The sequence below is a fragment of the Sus scrofa genome, chromosome 12, assembly GCF_054392235.1.
Source record: "Sus scrofa isolate SSC_HxYL_T2T_F1_AM1 chromosome 12, Sscrofa_HxYL_maternal_Yorkshire_Landrace_v2.0, whole genome shotgun sequence".
NCBI classification, from domain to species: domain Eukaryota; kingdom Metazoa; phylum Chordata; class Mammalia; order Artiodactyla; family Suidae; genus Sus; species Sus scrofa.
Window position 1 is genome coordinate 53,936,087 of NC_139394.1, and position 20,106 is coordinate 53,956,192.

The following is a 20,106-nucleotide window of genomic DNA, read 5'->3' on the forward strand; positions in this document are numbered from 1 at the left end:
TTAAAGACATTTCAAAAAGAAGAAATGATAGGTACAATATATTTTCAGAGTAAGAAAAAGAAAGCAACACCTCAAGTGTTTGGAAGAACAATGTGTTTGTGCAAATAACCTAAGAAAGTGAACAGCATTTCTTTTTGGTCTTTTTCGGGCTGCCCCCTCAGCTCATGGAAGTTTGCAGGCGAGGGGTTGAATCAGAGCTTCAGCTGCTGGCCTCCACCACAGCCAGAACAATGCCAAATCCAAGCTGCATCTGTGACCTACACTGGAGCTCCCAGCAATGCCAGATCCTTAACCCACCGAGAGGGGCCCAGGATCGAACCCATGTCCTCATGGATACTAGTCGGGTTTGTTACTCCTGAGCCACAATGGGAACTCCCCCAATTTTTTTTAATAAATTATCTTTCACATTCTTAAGATACTACAAAAAAATACAGTGTGAGTCAGACAAAAATTTAGATGAAAATGAAACTGCCCTGGACACAGAGACATAAATGAATAAAGACACCCCCCACACACAAAATAAAGAGATTTTAATTGACATTTTTTTAGACAATTAACATCAGAAAAATATATTTGTAGGAAAAGTAAAAGGATAAGCATTTCTCATAAACGAGAACTCCTATAAGACTATCAGCAGATTGATCAGCAGAGACCTTGCAGGCTAGGAGAGAGGGGAATGACATACTCAAAGCCTAAATGAAAAAAACCTGCCAACCAAAAATAATTTACTCAGCAAATTTGTTCTTCAGAAGTGAATGTGAGATAAAGACTTTCCCTAACAAACATTGAGTTGAGAGATTCTATCACCACTAACCTGCTTTCCAAGAAATGCTGAAAGGAATTCTTCCAGCAGAAATGAACAGTCACTAAGTAGCCACATGAAAATATATGACACACTGGAGAGCATAGAGTCAGATTCAGAAACTTCTAATTCTGTAATGTAGTGGTGTGGTAACCACTTAATGCTAGTTAAAGGACAGAGGTATTGAACATAGGAGTTGCCAGGAGTTCCCATCGTGGCACAGTGGTTAAGGAATCCTACTAGGAAGCATGAAGTTGAGGGTTCGGTCCCTGGCCTTGCTCAGTGGGTTAAGGAACTGGCGTTGCAGTGAGCTGTGGTGTAGGTGGCAGACGCAGCTCGGATCCCGTGTTGCTGTGGCTCTGGCGTAGGCCGGCAGCTACAGCTCTGATTAGACCCCTAGCCTGGGAACCTCCATATGTCATAGGAGTGGCCCTAGAGAAGGAAAATATACAAAAATAAAAAATAATAAAAATAATAAATAAAAATAAAGCAGGAGTTCCCGTCATGGGTCAGTGGAAACAAATCTGTCTAGTATCCATGAGGACACCAGTCTGATCCTTGGCCTTGCTCAGTGGGTTTAGGATCTGGTATTGCCATGAGCTGTGATGTAGGCCAGTGGCTACAGCTCAGATTCATCCCTACCCTGGGAACCTCCATATACTGTGGGTCATGTGGCCCTAAAAAGACAAAAAAAAAAAATACAAAAGAAGTATTAAAAATAGCTATAGGCAAAATAATTTGTTAATAGGTACACAATTTAAAAAGAGAAATTATGACATTAAATACATAAAGGGACGGAGTAAAAGAACAAGGTTTTTGTATGTGATTTAAGTTACATGGTTATCAGTGTAAAATAGACATTCATATATATTTTATATCTGTATGATGTTTTAGGTAGGCCTTGATAACCACATGGTAAAAATCTATAGTTAATTCACAAAATATAAAGTGGAGGGGATAACAGTGTACCACTATGGAAAATCATTAATGGAGAAAGGAAGGAAGCAAGAGCAGAAGAAAGGAACAAGGGGACTACAAAATAGCCAGAAAGCAATCCATGATAAATCTTTACCTGTCAAAATTGCTCTAAATATAAATGGATTGCATTCTCCAGTCAAAAAGCCTAGAGATGCTGAGTGGATAAAAACACCTGATTCAACTGTATGCTGAGACCCACTTCAACTTTCAGAGTACACATAGGTTCCACATGAAGAGATGCACAAGCTCTTCCTTGCAAATGGAAACCAAAAGAGAACAGAGATAGATACATTTATACTGAAAAATAGACTTTAAGACAAAAATGGTATAAGGAGGAGAAAGGTCATTGCATACTGCTGAGGAAGTCAATCATCCAGAAGATACAGCAATCATAAATACACATGCACCCAACGTTGGAGCATCTAAATATATTAAGCAAATACTAAGAGGTCTGAAGAGAAAACCAGACCACACTTGATGTTGCCATCTGGGTCCGTGAAATGAGTGGACACAGGATACTGCAGCAATGCAGAAATGAGTTGACTCTCGACATATTCCTCTTGCCCCCACCCACCCCTGAAGCACAAAATGTGAAGAAGATCTGTTCTGTCTGCCAGCAAAAGAGACAGAGATGGCAGATGGCTATGTGGTAGAGTCCCTGAAGGGAAGGTCCTGATCTTAGCTGGCAAGTGAGCCTGATGCCGGTAACTGAGAGGGGCTACCATTGAGTCTTGACAGGAATGGACACCGACTCTGTCTGGTCTGGGATTTGCTTTCCCACTTATCGAGGCAAATATTCATCGTGTCATAAAAGGACTGGTCCAGAAGCTGTAGTACCACGTTGGACAGCCAGCTGTTACTTCCTCATACGGATGAACACATTTCCCAGCCCATGCTGCTCAGCAATGGGCAGAGGGGTGTCCTTCTCGGAGTGCTGTGTTCATGGAGAATTGGAATGGGCCGCTGAAAGAATGGTTGTCCAAAATGAGGGGAGATAAAGGGATGAAGGGCTGGCTTATACACCCTCATGAGTGTGTGTTTGCCTTCAGTGTGAAAATGAATGGGGCTAGAGGAGTGTGGGTACTGGATAGGTTTCTGTTTTCCTGGTGGATCTGGGGAACAGGAGGTGAGCTAGTATGCCTAGGCAGCTTTTGACAAAGGAGGTGTACTCTGGTACAATGATGATGCTCTTTTCTCTCTTTCCCACCTTACCTTGATTCCCCACTCCCCCCACCCCAACGTGATAAGTGGTTCCAGGACCAGGGCTGCAAGTACCCGGCCCCGAGGCAGGGATAATTCCTGTGCCAGCAACTACATGCTAAAATCTGAATTTAGGATTCCTAAGAGTCTGATAGAGTGGATTGTACTGTGATCTGGCAACACGGATTGTCTAAGTGATCAGACTAGCTCACTCCTTCTATACCTATGTAACCTTAGCCTGTCTGAATAGAAGTGGATTGAGGGGGAGGTATTTGCTAGACTAATATTGCTTTCTACCACCTGACTCAACACAGTGGCGTAACCTAATGTCCCTTTCAAAGGTGGATACGTTAGGGTATAATAGGGAGAAGGTGAAATATTAGCAGATAAGAAGGCATGAACACATTGATTGTGTAGTGAGGGAATCCAACATGACATTAACACCTGAAAAGAGGTGTGACCCAGTCCAAAGTCACACTCCTTGCCGCACAATGGTCAACCATAAGTTTCGAGACAAGATGTTGTAGAAAGGAGAATCAATTTTTTTCAGGAAGGCAGTGAAAGGAGAAGAGGGAGGACCAGTGTCCCGGAGGACCAATGTCCCGAAGAACCATTTCAATTTGGGGTAGAGTTCAAGCTTCTTCTATGCTAGGGAAGGGGGACCCTCAAAGGGGTTAAGGTCAGAAGATGACCGACAACCACAGACACCTGGGCACCACCAAGTGTCTGAGGAGGGTTGTGGAACCTCTTTGATCTTGGTCAGTTGACATAAGTCTGGTAATGATGTTCCTATAAATCCTGACAGTTGCTACTTTTGTTGCTACCTCCTATCTCCCTGTGGGAGACAGGTTTTGGATAAGGGGCTGTTTGTATAAAGTTAAGCAGTAATCAGAATTCTTTTTGTGGTTACCATGTCTGTGTGCATGGCTCAGCAGAAGCATGTGACTCAGAGCTGAAAGGAGCAGAAGAGATAGATACAAAAGCGAGTCAGAGGAGCCAAGCTTCTTCTACATACAAGAGGCACTTGGGGGACCTGTGGGGTCTGTCTTTAGGAGGACCCCACAGGGTCCTGATTGGTTGCAAGGTACAGAGCGAAAGATGATGTTGCCTCATAGCACCATCGTACCAGATGCTTGAAAGGGCGAAGCCACGTGTTGCTGATACCATGGCTGCTTTTGGACATGCCAAGAGCTAGTGGAAGCCAGCAGACTTGAGTGGGCTTGCCCTGAGAGATGAAAGGGGGCTTCTGGTAAGGGGGAGGACATTGGGGATGGACTTCCAAGTGACTGCAATCTCTACTGTGGCCTAACATTGGTCATGAGGAGATTCTCTTGCTGAAGAGTTTCCTCAGAGCAGCCTTCATGTCCTGGTTTCTCAGACTGTAGATGAAAGGATTTAACATTGGAGTCACGGCAGTGTACATCACAGTTATCACTGCATCCTTGAGGCTGTAACTCGTCAGAGGGCGGAAGTACATGCCCATGACTGTCCCATAATACAGAGAAACAACTGTGAGGTGGGACCCACAGGTGGAGAAGGCTTTGCGCACACCCTTGGTGGATGGAACTCGTAGGACCGTGGAAAACACCCGAACATAGGAGATGATGATGCATAGTAATGGCACGGAGAAAACACCAGCCCCTAGGTACATCTTCTTCACGTTGAAGTGGATGTCAGAACAGGACAGCTTGAGCAAAGAGGCAATGTCACAGTAGAAGTTGGCCACTTCCTTGTTTGCACAGAAGGACAGACGAGCCGTGAGCAGGGTGTGGGGGACAGCATTGGCATTTCCCATCACCCAAGACCCAACAACTAAGAGGACACAAGCCCCTGGGCTCATGATTGTTGTGTAATGAAGTGGGCGGGTGATGGCCACGGCACGATCATATGCCATAGCAGCCAGGATGTAGCTATCTGTGTTACCTAAGGCTAACATGAAACACATTTGTGCCATGCATCCCCCAAAGGAGATGGCTTTGCTGCCTACAAGATGATTGGCCAGTGCCTTAGGGATGGTTACAGAGCAGAAAAAGATGTCAACAAGCGAGAGATTGGCGAGGAGGAAATACATGGGGTTGTGAAGGCGAATCTCAGAGCAGATGGCCAAGATGATGAGCAGGTTTCCAATTAATGTGATGGGGTAAATGAACAGGAAAAGGAAGAAGAAGAAGTTTTCCTGTTCCTTCTGACTGCTAGCTCCCAGAAGGATGAAATCCAGTTTGGAGGACTGGTTGTCTTCTCTCATGGATCCTTTAGTAGAAAAGGGAGAGGAATCCAGAAGTAGTTGTGAATTGCTGTGTGTAATGACCTTCTTAAGCCACCACCTTGGACTCCTGTGGTTGCTGTGTCTATACCTGGGCTTCCTAAAGCCAAAGATAGGCAGAACACTGGGGGAAGAATATCCCTGTTGGTCAGTGGAACAAATTGACAATTAGTGCTGGACACCCACGTGTAAAACGTGAGTAATGGGTGTATCAGAAATGCCCATCCCCTCCAAACCCAGCCCCATCACCCAAACACCTAGGGAGCAATCATCTAACAATTATGTTTTATTGGATGTGCTAGAAACTTTGTTAGACTTTGAGGCAAAATCATCAATTGGGGAAAATACAGTTTGTTCATCCATTTGTTCCTCCATGGCGTAGTCTTTGTTCTCAAAGACCTTACAACTTCATGGAGAAGCCATAGTCACATGCTAATCTTACTGCCCGTCAAAAGGAAAGGATAGCATTTTGAAGTCTTTAAGAAAACACTCTAGTGCAAAGGATGGGTAGTACGAGGAACCCCCTGGACAGTAGAAATTGTTCCACTGGCCAAACTCAGAATGAGCCCGGAGCCCAGTAGGTAACAAGTGTCTAGACTGGCCTCAGAAGATTGTAAGTCACAAAGACAATTGGGATTAGGTTGTAACAAAACAAGATCAGTGTTTACTTTAGGTGTCCCTTTTTAAAAGAAGATATCACCACCTCTTTGGATAGATTTCATCTCTATTTCAAACACTTAAATATATATATATTTTGTGTAATAATGTTTAATATAAATATATATATATATAAAATCATAATATTTTTTGCTTTGACCTTACCTTACCTTCTTTAATTAGTTCCTTTGAGGACTCATCCAGTTCCATCGTGGTTTCAATTGCTGCTTAGTAGATGTTCTGGCCCGTATCTGTAGATTTGATCTCCCCTCCCCATATTTCCTCATTCAGTCATCCTGCCAACACGTCTGACCAAGCGCCATACTTGGAACATTCAATCTAAGCAGACTGCAAGCTTTTTTCAAGAGAAGCATATCTTGTGTATTTATTTTATATATATATCTAATAATTTTAATTTTTCTAAATTATAGCTGGTTTACAGTGTTCTGTCAAATTTCTACTGTACAGCAGGGTGACCCAGTTACACATACATGTATACATTCTTTTTTTGTCCCCTTATCATGCTCCATCATGAGTGACTGGATATAGTTCCTATTGCTGCACAGATGGAACTAGAGACTCTCATACTAAGTGAAGTCAGTCAGAAAGAGAAAGACAAATACCATATGATATCACTTATATATGGAATCTAATTTATGGCACAAAGGAACTTTTCCACAGAAAAGAATATCTTGTTTATTTATATCTCCTGTGCAGAGATTGGAGTAGTTTTCATTTTATGGACCCATGTATTTACACTCAGTAGTTTGAATATATCCATGCTTACTTCATCTCCCCCCACATGTCAGGGGTTATCAGGCACTATCACACAGGCTGTCCCTCACCTCTAGATCTGATCTTGTAGATTCCTCATTTGGAATAATTCGAACATAGGCTTCCTACTTAATGTCTCTGGGCTTTAGCTTTGACCACCATCATTTTCTACCTAACTATTGTAATGCTCTCTTAACTACGATACTTCTGGAGCCCTCCTTTTTCCACCTTGAATCTGAAGTGTACTAATTGTAGCTGAGACTCCTAGCATCTCACCCAAATACACTCTGTTCCCTTCTTCCTGGATCCTCAGCTTGACTACATTTCCCAGCCTCCCTTGTGCTGAGGTGTGGGCACGTGACTGAAGCCTAGCCAATCCATTCACATGTTCCAGTTCTGGTCTTCCTCTAAATTCCCTTTCCCCTTGCACCAGCTGGATGCAGGTGGCCAGTAGGCTGAATAGGAAGGTGGAGTCGCAGGGTGGAATGAGCCTGTGTCCCTAGCTCTCTACATCCAGGAAGGCCACCCACCACCAAAGACACCCACTAGGACTGTTACATAAGAGAGAAATACTATTTATTCTGTTTAAAGCATTAGATTCTCTGCACATACTTGTTAATATAGTCCAGGACATCCTAAATAATTCACTGTTTTTTCTAGAGAGACCTCTACTCAGTAATTACTTCTATTTGTAATTAATTTAACTACCAATTCTCAGGGTCTCCAGTAGTACACATTGGAATTATGTGCTGGGCACAGAGGAAGCAGGTAAGAATACCGTTCCCCTAAATATGATGTATTCCTTTCCATCTCTGCTCCTAAATGAATGAATTTTTCTCTCTTGAAATTCCCTTTTTCATTTATACACAGAATCATAATATCTCAGAGTTGAGAAGGTTCAGTAAACAGAAGAGCTTAGAAATTGTGGTTCGCTGACAGAGTAGAGAGTGCAATAGAGACCGAGGCTTAGCCACATGGCAGACTTAGCTGATATTGACATGTCCCATTGCTATTACAACACACAGAAATACTACAAAAATTATTAAAGAAAAGGCACATAGCCAACCTAAAGGAAAGAAATGGAATCACGTACAATTGAGAAAGAAAGAAAGGAAAAAAACCCTCAGAGCCAGAGTTGTAAGCCAGAGGTGATGCTGTGGTGGACCCTGGGAGATGTGGCTACATATTCAAAGGAAGCAGAGAATTTGTTTTGAGCTTTCTGCATAGCACCTGAGCACTGGAAGCAATCTTTGCCATATAAGAATTGGAAGTGAAAGAACAAAATGGATAGAATTCACAGAAAATACTTTTGTCTATAAAGGAAATCCAAGAGGCTCTTGAGATGAACTAAGAGGGTTCAGCAAGTTTGTTTGGTATAAATCAATATTACAACAAAAATGTGGGAGTTCCCTTCATGGCTGAGCGTTACACCTACCCGACCAGGATCCATGAGGATGCGGGTCTGATCCCTGGCTTTGCTTGGTGGGTCAAGGATCCGGTGTTGCCGTGAGCTGTGGTGTAGGTCACAGACAGAGCTCAGATCCTGCGTGGCTGTGGCACAGGCTGGCAGCTGCAGCTCCCACTTGACTTCTAGCCTGGGAACTTCCATATGCCGTGGGTGTGGTCCTAGAAAGCACAAGACAACAACACACCCAACAACAACAACAAAACACCTCAGTAATATTGGTACACTAAATTGCACACTATCATTTTAAAAGACTTCCTATTCTTGATAAGAACAGGAATTTAAGGAATCTAGAAACAATTCTAATAACCAGGGTCCAAGACCTTAAAAATTGCAAAACTGAATGACAATAACAATAGTTAAGCAATGTGGAGACGGTGTCGTGAAAAGGTGAATTCTCCTCCAGGTAAGGTATGAACTCATCACAAGCCCAGTCAAAATACCACAGGTTTCTTTTAAGCATGGGATGTAGTGAACTGAGTCATCAACTCATGTGGAAGCACCAAGAGCCAAGGAGACGTAAGACAATTTTTAGGAAGGTAAAGAGGGAAGAAGAGCACGATCAAGTATGAAAGTGGTTTCTTCAGGTACTTAATGTGGCAGATCAGTACTGACATAGTGACGGACAAATACAGCTATGTGACCCTCCAGAGAGCCTACAAACACATGAATTTATTTATTAGAAATTGTTGCCTGACACTGGTTGGTGTAGAAGTAAGCTGGGCACAGTTGGACTGACTGTTTAGTAAGGAGTACTAGGATAATTGGATATGTTTAAAAATATGAAAAACAATTCTTAATGGATTAATTGTGGAAATCAAACTGTCAACAACTTGAGAAGGAAATACATTTATGATAGGTGCGAATTTATTTATTTAGTGGTTTTGTTTTTTGTTTTTTGTTTTATTTTATTTTTTTTTTTCCAGGCTGCACCTGTGGCACATGGAGGTTCCCAGGCTAGGGGTCTAATCAGAGCTACAGCTGCCAGCCTACACCACAGCCACAGCAATGTGGGATCCGAGCCGCATCTGTGATCTACACCACCATTCATGGCAATGCCAGATCCTTAACCCACTGATCAAGGCCAGGGATCAAATCTGCATCCTCAAGGAGACAATGTTGGGTCTTTAACCAGCTGAGCCATGACAAGAACTCCAGGAAGTTATTTCTTTACCCAGGCACAAAATACACAAAAGCAGAGTTCCCGTCGTGGCACAGTGGTTAACGAATCTGACTGGGTACCATGAGGTTGTAGGTTCGGTCCCTGCCCTTGCTCAGTGGGTTAACGATGCGGCGTTACCCTGAGCTGTGGTGTAGGTTGCAGACGTGGCTCGGATCCCGCATTGCTGTGGCTCTGGCGTATGCCGGCGGCTACAGCTCTGATTCGACCCCTAGCCTGGGAACCTCCATATGCCGCGGGAGTGCCCCAAGAAATAGCAAAAAAAAAAAAAAAAAAAAAAAAACCACCACAGAAACTATTGTAAATTTTGATTCTTTGGAATTTAAAATGTTTGTGCTAAATAGACAATGTAAAGGAAGGAGGAAGACACATCACAGACTTAAAGAAGTATGTGCCATGCAGATGGTAGTAGGGGATTGGTATTCGGAAAACAGAAGATTACTGCCCACTGAAAGGAAGACCAATACCCATGGGAAATAATTGACAACAGACTTAAAACAGGCAAGTCATAGAAAACACTGGTATGAATGAATAAGCCAAAGAGGAGATATTCAACCAGATCAAAACAAAATTTATTGTAACATGCTTTGGCTTGGAGCGAGTGTAAAGTCTGACAATGTTAAGTAGTCAGGAAGAAATGGAAAAATTAGTAAGATCATTTGGAGACCAATTATCCCATATCTAGGAAAGTGCAAAACTCTCACAGCTTTAACTAAATCAGCAATACCGCGTCTTGCTTGGACCTAAGAGAATCTCTAACACATGTGTTGCAGAAAACATTTAAAGCATGTACACTTCACACAGAAAGCTTAGAAATGGACAAGCTCTTTGTGACTTTTTCATTGATGAATTCTATATGACAGCTAAAAAGCATGCGTTGACATTAAATAATCTTTAAAACTCAATGTGATGGAAAAAACCAATTGGTTTTCATCATAAGGCATATCACACAGTATATGTACAATTTAACATGTAAAATAATACATGCACATGTAGGAGACATATGCATCCCAAATGGGAGTATGTTACTCATTCTAGAATAGCCATCGCCTCTGAGATGAGAGGGGTAGCATTTCCTGAAGAGTTCTCCTCTGGATATCCTGCCATACACTTACTTCCAGTCTGTTCCCCAAGGCTCAGAAGAAGCGTGTCCATACATCCAATATTCTCTTATCCTGTTATTTTGGTTTTTCAGTCATATTGCTCCACTGTTCTCTCAGCTGCAAAATGCTCTCTATCTCAACATCACCTCTTTCCCATTAGCTGGTACACATGGCCATTTTAGTCATTCAGTGAATGCTCCTCAATCTTGTAACTCTTTCTAGCTGCCAGCCCAGTGCTTATCTATTCTTCCTTTTAACAAACTTTGTAGAAACATCTGCTTACTGGATCCCAACGTAAAAGTATCATATTGATTGTGTGCCCTCTTTACAGTAACCAACTGCCTACCCCTCACGTAATAGATGAATTCCAAGTTCTTTATCATGGAGAGAATCTCAGAGCATTCATTCATGAGAGGACTACTTCCGGCAAAATTTAGTTTCTATCTTTACTAAGCGCGCAGGATAAAAGCAGGAATAAATCAGTCTGGAAAGACAAGTTTGGTTAATAGTGTGGCAAATGGAGGCTTTTGAAGCAAAACAAGAAATTTGTTTCTTGTTCATTAGGAACTAAGAATCACCATCCCTGCTCGCTGAGAAAGTGGGCTTGTGCAAGTGCACGTTGGCGTACACACACACACACACACACACGTGTGTGCACACACACATACATCTCTCTCTCCCCACCTTGTAGCCATCATGTCTTGGTAACTTGGGTCTGCAGCCAAGATTTGAGTCCTAGGTTTGCCAACCTCTCTGTGTGATTGTAGGTAATTTAGTCACCGCTTTTTCATTTGGTAAAAAGACCAAAGAATCCTACCTACCTCTTGAGGATGTGGTGGGGTTAAGGGAGGTGATGTGTGTGTGCCAGTTGCCAGCCCTTCATCCCTTGATGTTGGTGAAGAGTTTCTGCTCTAACATTCACAGCATCTACCTGGACAGCAGCTCAGACGCTGCCCCCCAAGTGGTCTTGATCCTATTCCCTTCACTCTTCTTCCATGAAGAGGGAGTTTACAGGCAGCTGGTCCAGCATCCGCTGGCATCCATTTTTGGAGGCAAGCAGAGAATGTGCCAGGGGTAGTCCTGGAGAGCGAGTCTCTGGTCCTGTGTTTCTGAAGCAGAAGAGAGACAGGACTGGAATAGCTTAGGAAGAAGAACCCTGAGACTCCCAACCGCAGAACAGAAGGGGCAGAAGGAGCTGTCCTGGTTAGGATCTGAAGATCAGGACTCTAGCTTTCCCCTCAAGGAAGCAAGATGGGTCATAGAGAGATCTAATCATGATGTGTTCACCAGATTATAAGGTCCTGAAAAGTGACTCTCCCACATCTTCATTCAGGCCAGAATCCACCTAATTGTTGAGCTGTTAACACCCTTGTATAACTATGCCCTGAGGGAGGCAGTGGCTCTCAAGAATGATATTTCCCAGAGTTCTCTTCCAGAAGGAAGGATAGGCAGGATGGTTGTAGGGAGAGTATGTCTCTAGGGTCCAAGCCCTGGGCCGGCCTGTTGTAAATGCTTTGTTGGCATATGGACCCTTCTCCTCTGCTGTTTTAGCACCAACTTAGAACCTCCCCTGGGGATCCAAGGATTGGTCATTGTATCAGGCTACACAGAAGCTTTTCTGATGTGAAATGTGCAAAGCAAAGGAACTGTAGTTCATCGTTCCTCTAGGATTTGACTTGAGTCGGGTTTGGGTGGTAGTTAGGCCTTCTTTGTCTACCATGCTGACGGGAGGTCTCACATGGGCCTAGAGGTTATCCAGTCCATTTCATGTGTGTACCACCTTTATACCTGCCCTGATGAATGGTCATTATCCTATGGCTTAGCACCTCCTGTGGCAGAGAGGTCACTCTGACTCTGTAGTGGGCCATGGTGAGGACTCTGAGTTCTGGCTGGATTTCACTCCAGGCTCCTCCACTCACTGCCTATAACTGACCTGGGACAGTTCTGGGACATAATTCCTCGTCTTTCAAATGGGAGTAATACTAATACCCTCATAAAGTTGTTGTGCGGATCAAATGCATTAATAACTGGCAAATCCTTATAGCAGAGCCTAGCACATAGTTAGCACTAAAAGTCAATGCCAACTGTAACTGTTATCTCATTAACTCCTATTCCACTCATGTATTTGTTAGAACCGCTCCAAAATCTATCAGACTATGTGCACATGGGAAATGATAAAACAGCATTTAATTACTTTTTCCTCTACCCAAGTTTCAAGTCACACCATTCGTTTGCTCTATTGTTACCTGCCCTGTGTTCAGATCCACAACACATATGTTAGTCCCTGCTGTGTCCAGCCGTGCAGGGAGAGCGTGATACAACAAAGCACATAAGACTCCTGTGCATCTAGAAAGTGGGGGATCAGGAGGCACTCTGTTCTGCAGAACAAAGTCCCTAGGCTTTAGTCCACATGGCCTGTATTAGGGAAGGTGACACAGGTGAATGAGCAAAATCAGGTGCAGGTCATGATAAAGCGGTATCTTCATGGTTGTGCTTTTGCACGTGTGCCAAATTTGTTGACTGCATCGTTCAGCAGTGGTGTCCAACATCTCCCGTGTTTGTATGTATTTGTTGCATAAGAACTGTCTTAGTGAATTTTGATTGCAGAGCATTTATCTGGTGTCTGTGGATCAATCCAGTTCTGCAGACCATGTCCGCAGCAGGTCTCCAAGTTGAACAGTCACACTCAGGGGATGGGGCGGCAGGGCCTGTCTCCATCTTCCTGGGAACCTATTATCCAGCCTTTGGTTATAGGGATGGGGCAATGGTCCTCTCTTCTGTAGCTACTTCCTGCGGGCTGGGGTGACGAGTACTAGTACTGGGTGGCTGGACATGGTAGATTCCTACTACAGAGACTGGGAAAAAAAGAAAAATAAGGTTAAACAGAGGTTTGGAATGTAGGATGGTACTGGTACTGTTGAAGGAGGAGTGTCATTTTATCCAAGTAGGTCTTAATGTTTGATGTGCTATTAAGACACAACAGGAGTTGGATATGGTATTAAGACATAGCTATCGGTCCTTATACATGTTGTCTCCTTTCTGTTGTTATAAGGGGGGCGCTTGAAAATGTAAGGTTCCAGTTGCCAGCTGATGCTGATTCTTACTTTGAGAACAGCTGGTGGCATCAAGTCTGACAGGGGACATAAAGCTTAAAGCTCTTAGCACTACAAAGACTTGTCTAAAATCACTCCCATACTATTTTCTCATATGACCTTGGATATCTGACCTACAGCTACTCTATTCTGCCTTTTTCCTCTGCTAGCCAATGCAGATGCCACTGCAAATGATTTCGGTTTTTCTGGATATGAAAAGATATGCAAATTTGGGTCCAGAAAAATCCTTACCTGAAATCTAACTCTCTGGAGGCCTGTCCTGTCGGTTTTCCCAGAGCACTGAGTGCCTTCCTCCTGATCGCCACGCTGGGCCCTGTTCAGGGGGTGCTGCGGGGCGGCAGCTGCAGTGGCTCAGGTTTTCCTCCATGCAGAGGCTGATGGTAAGAACCAAACTTCAGTTCACAGTGTTTCCTCATGGTCCTAAGCTCAACCATAGTTTTGAGAGGCATTTCGTGACCATTTCATCCCACGGAGCTAGGAATGAACATTCCTAGATCTGGCAAAGGTTTTGCTGACGGGCAACTCAACATGCCATGACTGGACGAGGCCTTAGTAACAGTTGCCAAAAAGTCTCTGGACCACCTATCTTCCTAGTCTGTTATGGTCCAGGAAAATATCCCCCCTTGTTGCATTTTCCCGTATCTAGAAATCCCTGATGTCATAGGGAACTGTATGCCATTTTATCAGAGATTTCAGTTACAGATTTGGCAATGCAAGAAATAGCAGTTTTGTGAAAACAGTTAATACAAATATAGATAGCAGTATTAGTAAAGTCATAAATGAAAATGTAAGTTAAGAGCTTTCACCCTGTTCAGCTGGCTTCGTCGTTTCCTATCTTTAGAGGAAATTATATGCTGGCTTTGTCCATTCAGCATAATTTCCTACTGTTACTAGGCTGGTTTTTCCTAAATGGTTTGATTGTTCCCAACATAAAGCACAGTGATCTACTTCTGATGTTGGCTTCTTTTGGTCCATGCATTGGTGTTTTTCTCATTAGAGCCTTGTTTTAGGGTGAGTTTGAAGTCAGCCATTCTGTCTATACCCCAGTCCAATGTAGAGGCCCTTCTCAAGTGAGAAATATAAATTTAAGGGTTAATTTTCTTCACTTTCCTTGTGCATGTGGCACTTAGAATTCCTGATAAGAAACTTTTTAGGCTGGAGACAACTCCTTAAATGATACTTTTCCAGACTGTGTATATAGTCCCCTGGTTATCCTGAGACATCTGATATTTGCCCAGAGACAGATTACAGCAATCAGCTTCAGAAAAAGTTTCGATTATTGTTCTTAATACCTCAAAGGTTATAATGAGGTAACAGTGGCAAAGAACTATTTGGGAGGTGAGTTTTAGACAGTCATCTCAATACACAAACCTAGAATATGAGTCAAAACAGTCTTTTTCTTTAAAACTACCCTCATTTTCACCAAACGTAGCCAAATTAGGACTGTAGAAAGTCTCCCCCAAATGGAAAACACACTACTTCTTTTTCATTATTGGGATTTCCAGGGAGCTGGGAGGAGCCAAGCAGCTGTCTTAGATTTCCCACAGCCCTGACTTCAGAAAACCTTGTAACAGAGACCGAATCCAAATTCAAGTTTTGCACGAGCTTACTTTTAAAACTAGTTTACTGAAATTTTAACCCTAGTCCTAACCATGCCCCAAATTCTTCTCATTGTCCACGTCCCACAAACTTTCCATCACTTCTTGTATCCATATTATTCTGCCCCCATCTTTCCCTTCAAAATAACAAGCTATAAGACAGATGGACTTTCTTTTCTCTTAATAAAATGCCATTACCTTCCTCCATTCAACCTAGGTACAATAAGGTATTATACGTAATGTTGGTAACACTGAAGACATGTCTGTATTAGATCAACACACTTTCATCTTAAGGTCTCACAATGAATATCGAATTTTTCCCCAGCTCACGTGAACCAAAAATTAATTGACTTTAGGTATTTTGAGAAGTTATGTAAGCACTTAATTTCCTTCAAGCCAACTAAGTAGAGGTCTTTTATGAATTCATTTTGGCAATGCCATACATGCACGATACACCCAAAGACGCATACAAACAAGCAAAACAGAGACATCCTACTTCCAATTCTAAAGGTTTAGCCGCAAATAAGGTACAACTGTGTAAAACTGTCAGTTGCAGGAGATGCTGGATTCATATTTATGCTCCTGCAAGGGTTCCAAAATGTGCCTTTCTACACCCGATGTGGATTAAACAGAAACGGAAAGAGAGGCCCTAGACTGATGGGCACACTTTAAATTTGCTCCGACATGATGCCAACATTCTGGGCCCGCAGTACCTTCACCTGGAAACCCCAAGGATCATACTGAACCATGGCTTAAACAACTCCTCTATCTTAGACTCTGTTCCCCAGGCCCCTGACGGTTTTGTCCTGCATTTAAGTAACTGAATATAATGTTGACTTTCTTGTGATGGATTCTTCCCCATTGTTATCCTGGTTTAAAGTTTCTACTTGCCACTCACGGTCATGACTCCGTGGAGTGCAAGGCTACCGTTTCCACCGTCTGTAGTTTCACCTCTTCCTGCTCATGGAGACCTTCTCTTCCAGCCCCACGTTGAGCACCACTCTGCTGCATCCAGCGCTGCAGGGCAGTGGGGAATCCTGGAAGAGGGAGGGCGAAGTAGATCAAAGCACACAAGACTCTTTTGCATGTAGGAAGTGGGGGGCCAGAAGGCACGCTGTTCTGCAGAACAAAGGCCCTTGGCTTTAGCCCACATGACTTTAATTAGGGAAGGTGATGTAGGTTAATGAGCAAAATCAGGTGCAGGTCATGCTAAAGCTCTCTCTTCGTGGTTGTGCTTTTGCCCATGCGCCAAATGTGTTTACTGCATTGTTCAGCAGCTTCAGTGGTCTCCAGCAAGGGTCCAGGACCTGGGCTCCCCAGACAAAGGTAAGGTGACATCTTACTTCTGATTTTATTTAATTGAGGCCTCTCTTTTTTTCTTGATGAATCTGGCTAAATGTTTATCAGTTTTGTTGAGCTTTTCAAAGAATCGTGTTAGTTTCCTTGACCTTTCATATTGTTTTTAAAGTCTCTGTTTATTTCGGTCCTGATTTTTATGATTTTCATTTTTACATGAACTTTTGGATTGTTTCTTCTTCTTTATCTAGTTGCTTTAGTTGGAAGATTCGATTGTTTATTTGAAATGTTTAAATGTGTGTCCTGAGGTAGGCCTGTATCATTATAAGCTTCCCTCTTAGAATGCTTTTGCTGCCTGCCGTAGATGTTGGCATGTTGTATCCATTTTCCTTGGTCTCAAGGTATTTTTTGATTTTCTCTTTGAGTTCTCTGTTGACCCATTGCTTGTTTAATAGTATGTGTTTAGTATTTGTGGGTTTTTTTTCAGCTTCATTCTTATAGTCGATTTCTGGGTTCATCATGTTGTGATCAGAAGTGATGCTTGACATGCTTCCAGTATTGTTAAAGGTATTGAGACTTGCATTGTGGCCTAACATGGGATCCATCCTGGAGACTATTGCATGTGAGCTTGAGAAGAATGCATATTCTGATGCTTTTGGAAAGTAGATATGCTCTGCTGCTTTTGGATGGAATCTTTTGTATATATCTATTAAATCTGTCTGTTCTCTGAGTTCCCATTGTGGCACAGCGGAAATGAATCCGACTGGGAAGCATGAGGTTGCAGGTTTGATCCCTGGCCTTGCTCAGTGGGTTAATGATCTGGCATTGCCATGAGCTGTGGTATAGGTTGCAGATGTTGCTTGGATCTGGCATTGCTGTAGCTGTGGTGTAGGCTGGCAGCTCCAGCTCCAATTTGACCCCTAGCCTGGGAACCTCCATATGCTGTGGGTGCAGCCCTAAACAACATAATAAATAAAATAAAATAAAAAGGGATAGTTTGGGGGGTTGTGATTAGCATATGCACACTGTGGTATATGGAATGACTGGCCAACAGGGACCTGCTGTATAGCACAAGGAACCCTGCCCAATATTTGGTGACAATTTGTGTGGGAAAAGAATCTGAAAAAGAATGGATGCGTGTACATGTCAAATTGAAGCACTTTGTTCTGCAGCAGAAATTATCACAACATTGTAAATCAACTATAAAAACTTTTAAAAATGCAAAAAAGGGGCACAGTTCTGGAGTTGCCACTGTGGCACAGCCCATTAAGGATCTGGCGTTATCACAGCTGTGGCATAGGTTGCAAGTGTGGGAACGATTTGATACCCGGCCTGGGATGTGGTGCAGGTTGGCCATTTTAAGACAACTTCATGTATATTCTAAGACGGAGCTTTTCCTTTCTAGCTTTTCTTTTCTTTTTCTTTTCTGAAAGAAGAGCAAGGCAAGCACTGTCCACAGAGATGGTGGGGTGTGGCTATAATGGATCTCTCCACTCTGATGACACGTGTAGCAGCTGCACTTAGAGGAACAAGTGCAGAGACAGAGACCCACTCTGGGAAGGGAAACCACTGGTGACCCAGGAGCTGACTTTCATCGGGCATCTGCAGTAGAGCCACAAGCGTGTTCAGAGTGTGGAGTTTTCTAGCACCCACTGCCCCCAGTGCCCCTCAGTCCTCAATGTCTTCCCACTGAAAGCTCACAGACCATTGTGTCCCAATAGTTATCCCTCTCTCCATCCCTCCACCAAGCTTATAGTGACCTTGTCTTAAAAGTTCTGAGAAAAAAAAATCTACCCAAGTGAGAATGCCCATGACTTCATACATTTTCTACTGGCTCAAGAGGTGATTTCCTTCACACAAAATATCCTAATTTTAGCAGAGGTGTTTTGTGGCTTCAATAAAGTGCCATTTCAGACATCGTTGACCAAAGGAGATCATTTTGGACAGACGGGGTAGCTCTCTAGATCAGCCCAAGAGCCAGGCAGATAATAACATTTCTGAAAGGAAATCCCAGAGCTACGAGACCACTTCCTTCCCCTTTCTCAGCAGCTGCTCCTGAGGGGATGTAAAGGGCATGGAATAATTACTAAGCTCCAAGCTCCCACAGAGGGCTCATTTGGAGGCTACCTGGGAAATAGAGAAATAGCACAAGTTCCCTTACAGCCCAGGGCTGAGATCCCTAAGGTTATGCCAGAGGTCCTGGTGTTGATGAACGGAAACATCCCCATCACCAACACGGCAGCAGAGGCAGGCATCCTGGACCTGAGCCTGTTAGTATGTTCATTGTTGCACATAGGAATAGCCTTTGAGCGCTTGAGAAGGGTTTTTATTTTAATTTCCAGTGTTGTAGCACATTGAGGAAGGGGCAGTAGGTCATCAGGGTAGATCTCGGGCAGGAAGGTAAGCTCCACAGCTGGGGTAGAACACAAGCACCAACACAGCCCGGTGTGTGTTTGTACAATAGCTAGCACAGACCAGGCTATCCTAGTGCAGTGAGGGTTACGAAGATAAATAAGGCATACTCTCCATCTGTGAAATGTCAAAGTCAAGTAGGAAGGAAAAGCCCTAGAACTGGTTAAGAAAAGTATAATGAAATCTTGACCTTGTACTGTTTGGGAGGAAGGACGATGTAAACCCAAAGTGTTTTTGACCAGAAGACAAGAGGTCCCCTAGGAAGTTTATGGGAGCCACCAAATTGAGGGGGGCGTGCACAGAAAATAGGTGGTGGGGGAGAGCAGGTAAGAGAGGGTCTCTTCAGGCTTGATGAGTCCAGAACGGCTCTACAAACAAGGACAGCAGGGGTACTTAGAGCCAGCCTCTCTGGACAGGGCGAATGGACTGGTGAGAGAAGTTTCTTTGACACACTGAAAATCCCAGAGCGAATCCTTTAGGATGACTACGGATTTAATATTCTAGCCCCCACAGGGAGACTCAGAAAGTCAGGCACTCTAACAAAAAGGGGGGAGTCTGTTTTACAGCCAGTTCAAGATTCTGGACCTCTTGAATATAGTGTCAGTGGATAGCACCCCTCCTTCCATCCACCCATGAATTCAGGGGAGCTATGTTTTTGCTTCCCTCATGTTTATGGAACTCAGTTTTCTAAAGGTAAAATGGAGTTGAATTATGCATCTTCCTGTGTTCACACCTTCATGCACTGGTATCTATTTCTTGGACATCTCTTTGGAGCCAGGCATTATCTTAGGCACTGGGGAATCACATGATGAGCAGAACACACAAGGACCATGAGTTCCTACGGGTTTTATTCTGGTGCTGAAGCTGGACTTAATGAAGTAGGTATAATCAGTTCTAGCGGTATTGAAAGAAGGGCAGTGAAGGTTGATACTGGAACCCCCAGCAGGATGCAGAAAGCTTGAGAAGTTCTGTTAGGGACATTTGTGCTGGAACCTCAGGGAGGAGCAGGACTTGTTGGGAGGTAGTGCTAGAGAGAATGTTCCAGGCAGAAGGAAGAATAGCTGAGAACAACCAGAGATGAGGACTAGGGAGTGGAGTTGAGGGGAACCTGTGTGTTCAGGAAGCTGATGAATATCATAGTTGATGCTAGCAAAGCAGGCAGTGTTGGATTGATGGGCGTGTTGAATGGACAGGTCCCAGAGAGACAGTCAAGGTCAGGCAGGCACTGATGGAGGAACTCAGAGCACCCAGGATGGCATCTGCTG

The 20,106-nt window shown here is 43.5% G+C and overlaps 2 protein-coding genes across 2 annotated transcripts in view; one reads left to right on the plus strand and one right to left on the minus strand.

Moving 5' to 3' along the window:
- Positions 1-20,106, plus strand: part of LOC100517239 (olfactory receptor 3A10) — a 179,489-nt gene that overhangs the window by 36,237 nt on the left and 123,146 nt on the right. The gene's annotated exons all lie outside the window — the stretch shown is intronic.
- LOC100625767 (olfactory receptor 1A1-like) lies at positions 4,296-5,225 on the minus strand. The gene has a single exon (XM_084983031.1). It carries the CDS (start codon positions 5,223-5,225, stop codon positions 4,296-4,298), a length of 930 nt encoding a protein of 309 aa, XP_084839157.1.